Source organism: Peromyscus eremicus, unplaced genomic scaffold (assembly GCF_949786415.1).
Source record: "Peromyscus eremicus unplaced genomic scaffold, PerEre_H2_v1 PerEre#2#chr22_unloc_1, whole genome shotgun sequence".
Classification (NCBI taxonomy): domain Eukaryota; kingdom Metazoa; phylum Chordata; class Mammalia; order Rodentia; family Cricetidae; genus Peromyscus; species Peromyscus eremicus.
The window spans coordinates 11,328,363-11,341,025 of NW_026734286.1; the positions used below are offsets into that span (position 1 = coordinate 11,328,363).

The 12,663-nt window shown below is 59.6% G+C and overlaps 1 protein-coding gene across 3 annotated transcripts in view; it reads left to right on the plus strand.

Annotated features, from left to right (window-relative positions):
• Sbno2 (strawberry notch homolog 2) overlaps window positions 1-12,663 on the plus strand; it is a 49,830-nt gene that overhangs the window by 33,861 nt on the left and 3,306 nt on the right. For all 3 annotated transcript variants that reach the window (XM_059251776.1, XM_059251775.1, XM_059251777.1), the window contains exons 5-23: window positions 852-1,013; window positions 3,546-3,620; window positions 3,884-3,980; window positions 4,155-4,309; window positions 4,397-4,530; window positions 4,607-4,697; window positions 4,801-4,944; window positions 5,877-5,994; window positions 6,342-6,447; window positions 6,724-6,877; window positions 9,261-9,437; window positions 9,562-9,659; window positions 10,030-10,109; window positions 10,916-11,107; window positions 11,303-11,472; window positions 11,810-11,941; window positions 12,103-12,238; window positions 12,323-12,435; window positions 12,527-12,598. In XM_059251776.1, coding sequence (XP_059107759.1) covers window positions 852-1,013; window positions 3,546-3,620; window positions 3,884-3,980; window positions 4,155-4,309; window positions 4,397-4,530; window positions 4,607-4,697; window positions 4,801-4,944; window positions 5,877-5,994; window positions 6,342-6,447; window positions 6,724-6,877; window positions 9,261-9,437; window positions 9,562-9,659; window positions 10,030-10,109; window positions 10,916-11,107; window positions 11,303-11,472; window positions 11,810-11,941; window positions 12,103-12,238; window positions 12,323-12,435; window positions 12,527-12,598 — 2,406 coding nt within the window. The remainder of the gene's footprint in view (window positions 1-851; window positions 1,014-3,545; window positions 3,621-3,883; window positions 3,981-4,154; window positions 4,310-4,396; window positions 4,531-4,606; window positions 4,698-4,800; window positions 4,945-5,876; window positions 5,995-6,341; window positions 6,448-6,723; window positions 6,878-9,260; window positions 9,438-9,561; window positions 9,660-10,029; window positions 10,110-10,915; window positions 11,108-11,302; window positions 11,473-11,809; window positions 11,942-12,102; window positions 12,239-12,322; window positions 12,436-12,526; window positions 12,599-12,663) is intronic.

Consider the following 12,663-nt stretch of genomic DNA (forward strand, 5'->3'; position numbering starts at 1 on the left):
GCAGACAGCGAGCGGCCTGGAGAGTCTGCTGTGCATTCTGGGAGGGAGTGCTCACCGTCAAGGCGGGGGTCAGGGTGTGTGGAGGGGCTCCCCACAACAGATCACCCCTGGCTCTGGTGTGACCCCAAGTGACCTCCTGGCCTCCAGCCGTGCCACAAAGACGCTCCCCAATTCCTCAGGGCAGATGTCGGCAGCAGGGCACCCGGGGCAGGGAAGTTCTGCCCCAGGCCAGGCTTCCAGGGACATCAGTCACCCTGGCCCCAATCCCTTGTCTGAAACTGGAGGGGCAGGGCATGGTGACCCCAACCTGCAGATACTTTGGGGTCGCCGGGTGGGGGCAGTGGTGTGTTGGCCCACACTGGTCATCTTGGGAGGCTTAGGGACAAGGATTGCCATGAATTTGAGGCTAGCCTGGGCTACAGAGCAAACAAATGTAGGCTTATTGTGTTTGATCCATGTTCTAGATCGTCCACTCCTTTAAAATGCACATTTCTGTGGTTTTAATATATTTTTAGCTGTGTATTTAATGGCTTCTGGAACATTCCATCCCATCAGAAGAAATCCCATCCCGTTACCATCACCCCACTCGTCTCCAGGTCCGGAACCCCTGAATCCATTTGTCATCACTGGGTTCTCCCGTTCTGGACATTTTCTGTCATAGAGTGCACATTGTGGACTTTTGTGTCTGTTCTCACTGAGCACTGTGTCCTCAAGGTCACTCCATGTTGTGATGTGTGGGACTTCACTCCTGTTCATGGCTGTGTGATACTCCACTGTGTGGCAGAATACACCGTCGCTTGCCTGGACGCCCGTACACTGCCAGCCACTGCCTCACCCCTGCTTTCTCCTAGGACCCCTCATGCCTCGAGGACCTCTCCAATGCCTCCATCTTCTCGTCCTCTGTGGACTCCCTGTCAGACATCCCTGATACACCTGACTTCGGCCATGTCGACAGCCTCAATGAGGTGTCCACCATCTGGGACGTCAGCACCACCTCAGCCCCCCATGACAAGGTCCGCAAGGCCATGGCACCACCTCCAGAGCCTCTCTGGTGACAGGTGGAGCAGGGAGGGCTGTGGCCTGAGCTCCTCTTGGGATACCTGGGTTCTGAGGGTTCTGTACCGCAGAGAAACGGTCTCCACAGCCCTAGAGGCCCAGCACACATCCGTGTCTCCAGATGACCCCAGTGGGCCCCAGGTGTTGTGTGCCCCAGCGAGACACAAAGCGGGTGGAGTCTGTCTGTCTTTGGAGTCTCACAGAGCCCAGGCTGGTCTCAACTTTGCTCTGTAGCCAAGGTTGACCTTGAACTCCTGATCACCCCCCTCAGCCTGCTGAGTGCTGGGGTGACAGGTGTGTGCCAATGTGTCTGACTCCAGAGGCAATTGAGTGACCAATTCTCACCCTAAGAACTCTGCCCTCAGTGGACCCCAGAGACATGCATGACCGTCCCAGCTCGGGGTGGCTCCTGGCCTGGGTGGGTGGTGGTCAGTGACCCTGCTCAGCTCCCTGTAGGGCCCAGGATGCCTCACAGGGAGCACCTGGCCTCATGTCCAGGATGAGGGGCCACTTAGCTGATGCCCCAGAGCACACACACCACAGTGAGGCAAATGGGGTCTCTCGGGACCCTGGCTTCTGAGACTGACCTCCTCTCTCGGTCCACACACTGTGGATGGGTTTCCATGTGGACAGCGCCCCAGAAATCAGCAGGCAGGTGACTGTAGGACACTGACCCAGAGAGCTCTTGGCCCGCAGGGAGTTTTGCCCCCCCCCCAGGACTAATGACATGCGTGGCCGTCCCGCCTTGGAGAGCCCTTGGCATGGACAGAGCCTCACCCAGCCTGACCAGGTCCCTGATCCTAGGGATGCCAGGGGACCCCAGTCCAGGCCTTCCTGGGGTCTTCCAGATGGAAGCTTCTAGACTTTGAGAGTGTAAGTTAGGAATGCCCCAGGAGTCTCCAGGTGGAGACCTTGATGCCCTCCCTGCAGCTCTGGGGTAAGGGCCGGTGGTGCAGCTGGCACAGGGCCAGCGGGGCACACCTCCTTTGTATCCCTCCCCTGCTGTGAGGAGCCACTGAGGCCTGTTCCGTGCTGAGATCAAGGCCACAGGGTACTGCTCACCCTGCCCAGGGCCCCAAGCCTCCTACCTGAAACCCAACACCCTGCACTGCCCCAGCCCGGCAGGCCTGGAGGCCGGCAGGCCGGAACATGACTCAGCCTTCCAGGAACCTCCACCAGTCTGTTTGGGTTTTTGTTAATTTAAGAAAGAAAAAAAAAGAAGAAGAAGGCAGGAGGATTGAGTGTGGACTTGTAACCTTCCCAAGCTTCCGCCGCTTTCAACATCCCTGGCTCTGTTCCCAGCAGAGCAAGGGACATGTGACAGTGACTGTCCCTGCAGTGCCCCAGGGACTCCTGTCCTCCCTCAAGGATGCCGACCCTCCAGTGAGCCCCACAGGTCAGGGCTGAAGGCCTGCCGGCCTTCAGGAGCAAGGGCAGGCCGGGCCCAGCCACTGAGCTGCCCCTCCTCACTCTGCCAGTCCCAGGGACTGTGCTCAGTGGTTAGAGCGCTCCCCCATAAGGCCCTGGGCTCCCTTCTCTGCACCGCACAGTGAACCAGGTGTGGTGCTGTTCCTGTAGTCCCAGCACGAGAGATAGAGGCAGGAGGATTGGGGTTTCAGGTTCTTGGCTACATAGGAAGGTTGAGGCCAGCCTGGGCTACATGACTTTTATTTAAAAGTCCAGACAAACCCAACGGAGGCTGGGCCGCCGTTGCAGACTCTGCTCCCGGCATCCCCACGGTGGGCCACAACCATCTAACTCCAGTCTCGGGGAGCAGCACCTTCTGACCTCCGTAGGCACTGCATGCACACAGTGCACTTATGGACATGTAAGGAAGCACCCATACACATAACATGAGCAAGTCTTTAAAATCTGCCCATGTGTTTAGGTTGGGAATTATTGAGAATTAGTTTGCAAAGGAGAGCCATGTCCCCTTAATGGCTACAGACTCACCTCACTGGCCAGGCCACACCATTTGTCCAGCCTAGGGTCAGCACTTGTGGCTAATGCTGCGTGCCCTGCACCCCCCCACCCCCCACCCCCGTTCACTATGATGAGACTCGGGGCCGCCCATCTCTCCTGTAAAGGACTCTGGTTTGTGACATTTGGAGTGTGGTCTCAGTGTTGGGGACATTCTCACCTGATCACCCACAGAGGAACCTTCCCCCTCAGGAGGCCTTGCAGGGCCATTCCTCAGCCACTGGGTGCGGAGTGACTCCCAGGGACATTTGCCCAGCCTGCCGCGCCCAAGTCCGCATGCTGGGACTATTTGGCTGGCTTTTGCCTACTTTTCCTTGGTTCAGAGGCTACTACCTCATGGTCCCCCATGTGCCACAGGGACACAGTTTGTCCTCCGCCCATCCTACCAGGGGCTGCCAGGTCCCAGGTTGAGTCGGGGGCTTTGGCCCCTGAGAATGAGCAGCCCCTACCTAAGGATACCGGCACTGGCATAGGAAGCCATGACTTACCCTCCCCTGGTGTCTCTACAGCTGTTCCTGCCTAGTGCGCCACTCTCGGCTCTGGAAGATCCAGTTTCCAGCACCCCGCTTCTCATCAGCTACCAGGTAAACTGGGTGGCCAGGTATTTCCTGGGGATCTAGAGAGAGGCTCTGAAGGCATCTCGAGTGTGCTGGACCCTGGGCAGCCCGGATGCTGGGCTGCCCTGCCCATTTTACAGTTGGAAAAACTGAGGCCCCACTTAGGGGCAAAGGTGGAGCCACCTCCACCCCACACCACTGTGCTGGACGCACTGTGTGCAGCAAGGCTTCCCCAGGAGGAAGCTGGGTCACTGCAAGGTAGGACAGACCCCAAACTGTCTCATCTACAGTCGCACAGCCAGCCTGAGGAGGAGGAGGAAGAGGAGGCGGAGGCGGCAGAGGAACTGGGCCATGCTGAGACCTATGCGGACTACGTACCATCCAAGTGTAAGTGTCTGCGCCAGGGACAGGATGGAGACGCCCCTAAGGAGACAGCTGTGGGAGCCCTGAGGGCTCCCGGCCCTTCCTCGTCCACAGTCACGGGGTGGGGTGGACAAGCTGCCGTCCTGCTCCTTCTACCCCACTGCTTCCTGTGCGCCAACCCCTCTGTCCCCTCACCAGCTAAGATTGGGAAACAACATCCAGACCGTGTGGTGGAGACCAGTACCCTGTCCAGCGTTCCTCCCCCAGACATCACCTACACCCTGGCACTGCCCACCTCGGACAACGGGACCCTGTCTGCCCTACAGCTGGAAGCCATCACCTACGCCTGCCAGGTAGCCAGCCCCCCCCCCCCCCCCAACCAGGCTCGTCAGGAGGGCACCAGGCATCCCAGGCCTGACCCCGCCTCTGCTCACCCACAGCAACATGAGGTCCTGCTGCCCAGTGGGCAGCGTGCTGGTTTCCTGATTGGGGATGGAGCTGGCGTGGGCAAGGGCCGCACAGTGGCTGGCATCATAGTGGAGAACTACCTGCGGGGCCGGAAGAAGGCTTTGTGGTGAGCGCCTGCCTGGCCTGATGGGGCAGGGGTAGAGCGGGCCAGGAGCGGCGCACCTGACCAGGCCTCTCCTCAGGTTCAGTGCCTCCAATGACCTCAAGTACGATGCAGAACGGGACCTGAGAGACATCGAAGCCCCAGGCATCGCGGTGCACGCTTTGAGCAAGGTGGGTGGGCCATGCATGGCCAGCTGAGTCGACCCTCCTTTACTAAGAAGAAACCAAAGTAGGGGGTCCCTGCATGCATCCATGTCTGAATCTGTGTCCACAGATCAAGTACGGTGACAACACTACCTCAGAGGGTGTCCTCTTTGCCACCTACTCCGCCCTGATCGGAGAAAGCCAGGCAGGTGGACAGCATCGCACGCGCCTCCGCCAGATCCTGCAGTGGTGTGGCGAGGCCTTTGATGGCGTGGTATCCTGTAGCCGGGGTGTGGATGGATGGACAGATGGGCATGGAGAAGGGCGGGCCGGGCATGGGGCCTGAACTGAGCGGAGGTGAATGAGAGGAGGTCAGTCTGGGAGGGGGAGCCGCGAAGGGACCAGCGCCTGGGAGCTCCCCATCAAACTAGGCCTGCGTCTTCACCCCCAGACTGGCACGGCCCTTTCAGAGCTGTTGTGATATGGGGGGCTGAGCACGGGGCAGAGCCGGCAAGCGTTCTTACTCTCTGCCCCTCCTGACCTGGTCCTAGCGAGCCTGTAGGCGACCAGATCCCCTGTAGAGTTAGGAGCCACTGGCTGGCGGTGTGGGACAGAGCTTGTCCATGCTGGGGCTCCTCAGTGTGGGCAGCCCACAGGACCCAGGGCACAGTGTGTGCCCATGGTGAGTGCTGCTGGCCCTACAGCAATGTGCCAGGGGTGGCCGCCGTGAGGCCCACAGGGTCCGCACTGCTGTGGCAAGAGCCTCTACCCAGTGTGTTTTTTTCTGTCCTCCTCTTTTTGGTGTTACGGTTTCCATGTAGTCCTGACTGGCAGCTCTGCTAAGCCATGTCCCCACCCCCTTGGTGCATGGTTTTTTTTAGACAGGGTGTCCCTCAGCAGGGGCTGCCATGGCAGGCAGAGGCCACTCGGCCTGGCTTGTGTGGTGCTGAGGATGGAACTTGGAGCTTCCTGCCTGCTAAATAAGCTCCCACAGAGCAGCATTGCCCCACCCCAGCACCCTTTTAACGCCTACCAGTTATTCTGTGTTCCTCAGATCTCCAGCCGCTCTACATCCCCTCAGTTGACAGATACCACCACCACTGCACGCCCCCCCATGCCCCTGGAGTTTCCTCTGGTACATTCTGGGGTATTGACTGGGGACACCTTCCATCCTTCTGGAACATTCCTTAACCCCGCATATCCCAGATTGTGTTTGATGAGTGCCATAAAGCCAAGAATGCCAGTTCTACCAAGATGGGCAAGGCCGTGCTGGACCTGCAGAGCAAACTGCCCCAGGCCAGGGTGGTGTACGCCAGCGCCACAGGTGGGTGGAGGCAGCAGCTGAGCTGGGTAGGCAAGGACTGTCACGCGTGGCCTCTGGTAGTGCTGTCACCTACACAGGGATGGGTGTCCTGCCAGCCCTGAGCAGGACTTTGACCTCTACCCGGTTTCTGCTTGGCACCCGGGGCAAATGCGGAGCTTGCTTTCTCCAAGCCAGCCTTCCCTTTGCTGATGGGCTCGGGCTGACCTTGAGGGTACCCCTGGACATGTTCCCCAGAACTTCAGTTCCCTTCCCTTGGCCCCCCACCCCTCCCTGGGGCTACAGCATGTGGCCCATGCCACCTCCCAGCTGTGTCGTGAGCGGCTCAGCTCCCTGCTTCCAACCCCTAGGTGCTTCCGAACCCCGCAACATGATCTACATGAGCCGCTTGGGCATCTGGGGTGAGGGCACACCCTTCCGAACCTTCGAGGAGTTCCTGCACGCCATTGAGAAGAGGTGAGCCCCCGCTCTGCTGTGGGGTGGCTGTCCCTGCCAGGTGTCCCCAGGGCCCTTGAAAGGCACATCCATCCTGTCTCCCCGAGAAGATGAGCCCCTTCTCTTAAGTCCTCTGTTTCCGCTGGCCATGCAAGTCTCTCTGGGCCCAGCTTAATGTCTTCCTCATGGCCAAGGCCTCTGCATATGTGCTGTGTTCTGTCTCCCGGTCTTTCCTGCCTGGGGTGTCCATCCTGTCCCTAGTGGGGCACAGTGCTCAGAGGCCCTGTCTGTCTGCAGGGGAGTGGGCGCCATGGAGATTGTGGCCATGGACATGAAGGTCAGTGGCATGTACATCGCACGCCAGCTCAGCTTTTCAGGGGTCACCTTCCGCATTGAAGAGATCCCGCTGTCCCCCGCCTTCGAGCAGGTCTACAATCGGGCAGCCCGGCTGGTAAGCTGGAGAGACTGTCTGCAGGGACCCCGTTCCTCCCCCGCCGCATCTGTTGGCACCGTCCCGCTCTCCCACACTCGCTGTGGGTGTTCCCACACTCGCTGTGGGTGTTCCCACACTCGCTGTGGGTGTCTACAGTGGGGCAGGCGCTCTCTGGAGCCCGGTCTGCATTGGTCCAGCTGGGGCAGCTCTTTGTTTTTTTTTTTCACTTTGACTTTTCTTTTGTTGTTAGAGATGGTTTCTCTGTGTAGCCCTGGCTGTCCTGGAACTCGCTCTGTAGCCCAGGCTGGCCTCGAACTCACAGAGATCCTCCTGACTCTGTCTCCCGAGTGCTGGGATTAAAGGTGTGCACCACCGCCATGCTAACTTTTTTTTTTTTTTTTTTTGTTTTTCGAGACAGGGTTTCTCTGTGTAGCTTTGCGCCTTTCCTGGAATTCACTTGGTAGCCCAGGCTGGCCTTGAACTCACAGAGATCTGCCTGCCTCTGCCTCCCAAGTGCTGGGATTAAAGGCGTGCGCCACCACCGCCCGGCTTGCTAACTTTTTTTTAATGATTTGTTTTTGTGTGTATTTGGCATTTTGCCTGCATGTCTGTGTGAGGGCATCCAGTCCCCTGGAAGTGGAGTTACAGACAGGTGCGAGCTGCTGTGTGGGTGCTGGGGATTGAACCTGGGTCCTGTGGAAGAGCAGTCAGTGCTCTAACCACTGAGCCATCTCTCCAGCCCCCATCACTTGTACTTTTATTTCTGAGACTATCCTGTCTCACTGTAGCTCAGCTGGACTAAACTCCTGTCCATCCTGCCTCAGCCAGCTGTGTGCTATAAGAGACATGTACCAGAACACCTGGCTTTTCATGAGAGATTTACCACTGTGATACTGTGACAAGGCAGACCTGCCTCCTGTCCTAGGACTCCAAGCATGTTACCCTAGATGGTGACATGGAGCCAGTGGCCATTCCCAGCCTCCATGTGGTGGCAGGCTAATTTGATTAAGATTGATTAACAGACGTTCCTGTTCCTACAAGGGCTCAGCAGCAGGCCCTCGACCTTGGACCCACCCTGACCCCCCTCCCTCTGCTCTCCAAGTGCTGGCCTGACAGGCGTGTGCCGTCAGCCCCAGCTTGTCCAGTGTCTACAAGGCCCTAAGTGTGAGTCCCAGCATCACGAAGTAGGAAAGGACAGATGGGTGTGACGGCACACTGCCGTCACCCATGCTCTGAGGAGGCCCTGGCCAGCCTGGGCTACATAGGAAAACCCTGTCTCAAAACAACAAAACAGCAGAGCCCTACTGAGAAGGAGTGGGGACATCTGTGGTGGGACTCCACCTGTCCCTGGGGCCGCCGCCAGTGAACATTCTTGTTCTTTAGGCCCAGCAGGTACCTGGGACAGTAGTGTCCCCAGAGAGTCTAGACTGTGTCACAGACAAGTGTGGCAGTACTGACTGGGAGCTTCTGGCGGGGAATATGTGGAGGCCAGGGACACTGCTCAGGACCTTGCAGAGGCTGGGATTGGGCCTGGTGTCCATGGTGCCCAGGGCGTCTTGAGTTCACCTGCCCTGTAGAAACTCTAAAACTGAGTGTGAGGGTGCATCCTGTCATCCCAGCACTTGGGAGGTAGAGGCAGGAGGATCAAAATCAGGTCATTGTTGGCTACATATCCAGCTCAAAGCCAGCCTAGGATGCAGGAAACTCTGTCTCCAGAAGCCCTTTCCTCAGCGAGAGAGGCTCTCAAGTTGGACATAGCACACACCTGTGTCCTAGTGCTCAGCACTAGGGATCGAGGCCAGCCTCGAGATTCTTTTTATTTGTTTGGCTTTTTGGGACAGGGTTTCTCTGTGTAGCCCTGGCTGTCCTGGATCTCGCTCTGTAGACCAGGCTGGCCTCGAACTCAGAGAGATCCACCTGCCTCTGCCTTCCAGTGCTGGGATTAAAGGCCTGTGCCATGACCACTAGCGACTACATGAGATTCTTTTTGTTTTGTTTTTGTTGGTGAGTGTTCTGCCAGAAGAGGGCACCAGATCTCATCACAGACGGTCGTGAGCCACCACGTGGTTGCTGGGAATTGAACTCAGGTCCTCTGGAAGAGAAGTCAGTGCTCTTAACCACTGAGCCACCTCTCCAGTCGCCTACATGAGATTCTTAATCAAATAACAAAAACAGCCCTCACAGCCCCATGCTTTTTTTTTTTTTTCTGATCAGTTCTTTGCCAGCTTTGTATGTGAACGTAGTGTGTTTGGATCACATGCACTCCGCCCTGTGCCTTGGCTGTGACACCCTCACTGTACAGCTTTGGTCGCCGCCCCTTACTGCCCCTCACCCCATCTGCCCCGATGCCCCGCCTAAGGCCGGCTGGCAGGCAGGCTCAGCACAGGCCTTGCTCTTGCAGTGGGCCGAGGCTCTGAGCGTCTTCCAGCAGGCGGCCGACTGGATCGGCCTGGAGTCCCGCAAGTCCCTGTGGGGTCAGTTCTGGTCGGCACACCAGCGCTTCTTCAAGTACCTGTGCATTGCCGCCAAGGTGCAGCGGCTGGTGGAGCTGGCCCAGCAGGAGCTGAGCCAGGACAAGGTGAGGGCCATGGCAGCCTCGACGGGGTGTCGGGGTGGGGGCCAGGAGGCCAGGCAGGGTCTCGGGGGACTTGGTAAGATGGGACAGTCACCCTAGAGCCGGCTCAGACACTCCCTCCCCGCAGTGTGTGGTCATCGGGCTGCAGTCCACAGGCGAGGCGCGGACCCGCGAGGTGCTGGATGAGAATGAAGGTCGCCTGGACTGCTTTGTCTCTGCTGCAGAGTGAGTGACGGGCGGGCCTCCTGCTGTCTCACCTCGCCAGCCTGTAGCTGCCCCTTGCCCCTCAGTAGCTGAGGAAAAGCCATCCGGGCAGGAGCAGACAGGAATCTTACGGGTGGCCCCTGGGTCCTGGAGTCTCAACAGGAGACTTTTGGACATCTGCCTACACCGGGTAGTGCCATTTCAACACAGTTCCACGGGGTTCTCAGGCCTGGCGTTGTGGCCCCCACGGGCCCACACGTCCCTCTCAGGAGTCACCTCCGTCCACCCCAGTGAGGCTCCCCGTGCCCTTGCCACAGTGTGTCCCATCACCCCTCTCTGTGAAGCCGCATGCACAGAGCTGGGCCTGTGCTGAGCTCCCTTCCCTTTGCAGAGGCGTCTTCCTGTCCCTGATTCAGAAGCACTTCCCTTCCACCAGGAGGAGGCGGGACCGGGCAGGTGGAAAGAGGAAAAGTAAGAGTACCTGCTGCCTCTGTGTGCTGGGCTGCCCCCCTACTCAGAGCCGCCTGGCGTCTGCCCGTGCTAGTGTCCTGCACCGAGCAGCGGGAGTTTGCACATGGACAGGCAAGGGCGAAAACGTGGGGGCCCGCCGTTTCCCGGCACGGTGCTCAGAGAAGCAAAGGTCTGGCCAAGCCCCCAGCGGGCTCCCACCTCAGGCCACCCCACCAGCCAAGGTGCCGGGGACCCCAGCGTCACAGCAGAGCCCAGCTCCAGCCCCACTTGCTGGCGGGCAGGGAAGCCTCTAGGTGCTGGACAGCCCGTGCCGATTGTAAGGACAGGGCTGTGCTCAGAGACACAGGTCAGGGCACACGGCCACCTACCTTCCAGTCCACAGATTTCCAAATAATTCCCGTGCGAGCACAGAGCCAGGCATGAAGGGCAGCGCAGGGACCCTCCTCCTGAGTCCCTGAGACAGCCCCAGGCCCCTTACCTGCTGACAGGCTACAGCACTGACACGAGGTCCCCGGACTTGTCCCTTGGAGGCTCTGACACCCTTGAGCCTCTTGCCTACCTGTGGAGTCCAGCCATGAAGCCAGCCGGGGCCAAGGATGGGGACGTGGTGTCTCAGTTCACCTCGTCCTGCCCAGAAGTGGGGCCGGGGTCTTCCTAGAGGGAACAAAGACACCTCCAAACCACAGGCCCCTGGGTCCTCCTCACTAGCCTCTGCCTCTTGCTCTCTCTGCCTGCCTGCCACTCCGGCTCCACCCACTTCTGCAGCCCCCCCACCCCACGAGCTGACCCACGACTCCTCCCTGCAGGACGGCCTCGGGGTCGCGGCACCAAGGCTCCTAGACTGGCGCTGGAGGCCTCGGGAGTTATCCGTATCAGTGACGGTAGCAGCACAGAGTCAGATGCCGGCCTGGATAGCGACTTCAATTCCTCCCCAGAGTCACTGCTAGATGACGATGTCGTCATCGTGGACGCCCCCATGCTCCCCACAGATGACCGAGGTGAGCCTCTGTCACCCAGCCACGTGAAGTCCTTCCCCAGCACATACCCATGTTACAGATGGGAAACTGAGGCTCGCAGCTAAGGTCAGAGCCATGCTATCAGACACGGGAGAGTGACTCCCATCATGCCTGGCCTCCACTCCCCTGCTGTGACTCTCATCCTGGTCCTGCACTGATATTCTTCCTCACCCCCAGGTCCCCTGTACCCACTTCAGAGAGACCTGCAGGGCCCTGGCGTCCTGGAGCGTGTGGAACGGCTGAAACAGGGCCTGCTGGCCAAGGTGCGCGCACTGGGCCGCGAGCTGCCCGTGAACACGTTGGACCAGCTCATCCACCAGCTTGGGGGTCCTGAGTGTGTGGCTGAGGTGAGCCTGGTCGCCCATAGTCAGCTGAGGGCCCTGTGGGTCACCTAGGGACAGAGGTGGAGCCTGGCTGCAGAGGGACGGCCTGCGCCCCAGCAGAGAAGAGTACTTCCCGCTCTTCAGGTGGGCCTGAGGACACCGGCACCCACGTGCCACACAGATGCGCTCACACGTAAAATAAAGATACGTGTTTTCTGAACGGAAAACAAGGAAAGACTTGGGTGGTGGCCGGAGGCCTTATGGCTGCTGAGGCCACACTGGACACCACGTCTGCACAGGGTCCCGGCAGAGCCGCCTTGCCACTCAAACAGGGACACTCCTTTCTCCCCATCAACCACAGATGACAGGCAGGAAAGGCCGCGTGGTATCCAGGCCCGACGGGTCAGTGGTCTTTGAGTCCAGAGCGGAACAGGGCCTGTCCATCGACCACGTGAACCTCAGGGAGAAGCAGCGCTTCATGAGTGGCGAGAAGGTGGGTCTGGTGCGGGGCAGCGCGGGCGGGGGAGCGTGGGGTGCTCCCCACAGCTCTGCAAGGGAATGGCTGCGGCGAGGCGGGAGGGAGTAGCCCTGGGGAGCCTGAGCTTAGCAGTGAGGAGGGGCCCAACACCCTGTCCCACCCCGTCCCACCCCCAGCTTGTGGCCATCATCTCCGAGGCTTCCAGCTCCGGAGTCTCCCTTCAAGCCGACCGTCGGGTGCAGAACCAGCGACGCCGGGTACACATGACCCTGGAGCTGCCTTGGAGCGCAGACCGCGCCATTCAGCAGTTTGGTGAGGCCCCTAGCTCCCCCACCCACCCCAGGCTGTCCCTTCCCGAGACCCTCACCCAGTCTCACGGAGCCTCCTTGTCCTCAGGCCGCACCCACAGGTCCAACCAGGTCTCAGCCCCCGAGTACGTCTTCCTCATCTCGGAGCTGGCTGGGGAGCGCAGGTTCGCCTCCATTGTGGCCAAGCGGCTGGAGAGCCTGGTGAGCAGGCAGGGCCTCGCTGGGCGGGGCCTGGGGAGGGCCAGGGAATGCTGGAGCCTGAATCACCAATGGTCCTGGGTCATCCTGACAGGGTGCGCTGACCCACGGAGATCGCCGGGCCACCGAATCCCGAGACCTGAGCAAGTATAACTTCGAGAACAAGGTGAATAGAGGTCGGGCCGGGGTGGGGAGGCCGCCCCCTACCCCGCCCCACTCACGCTGCCTCCC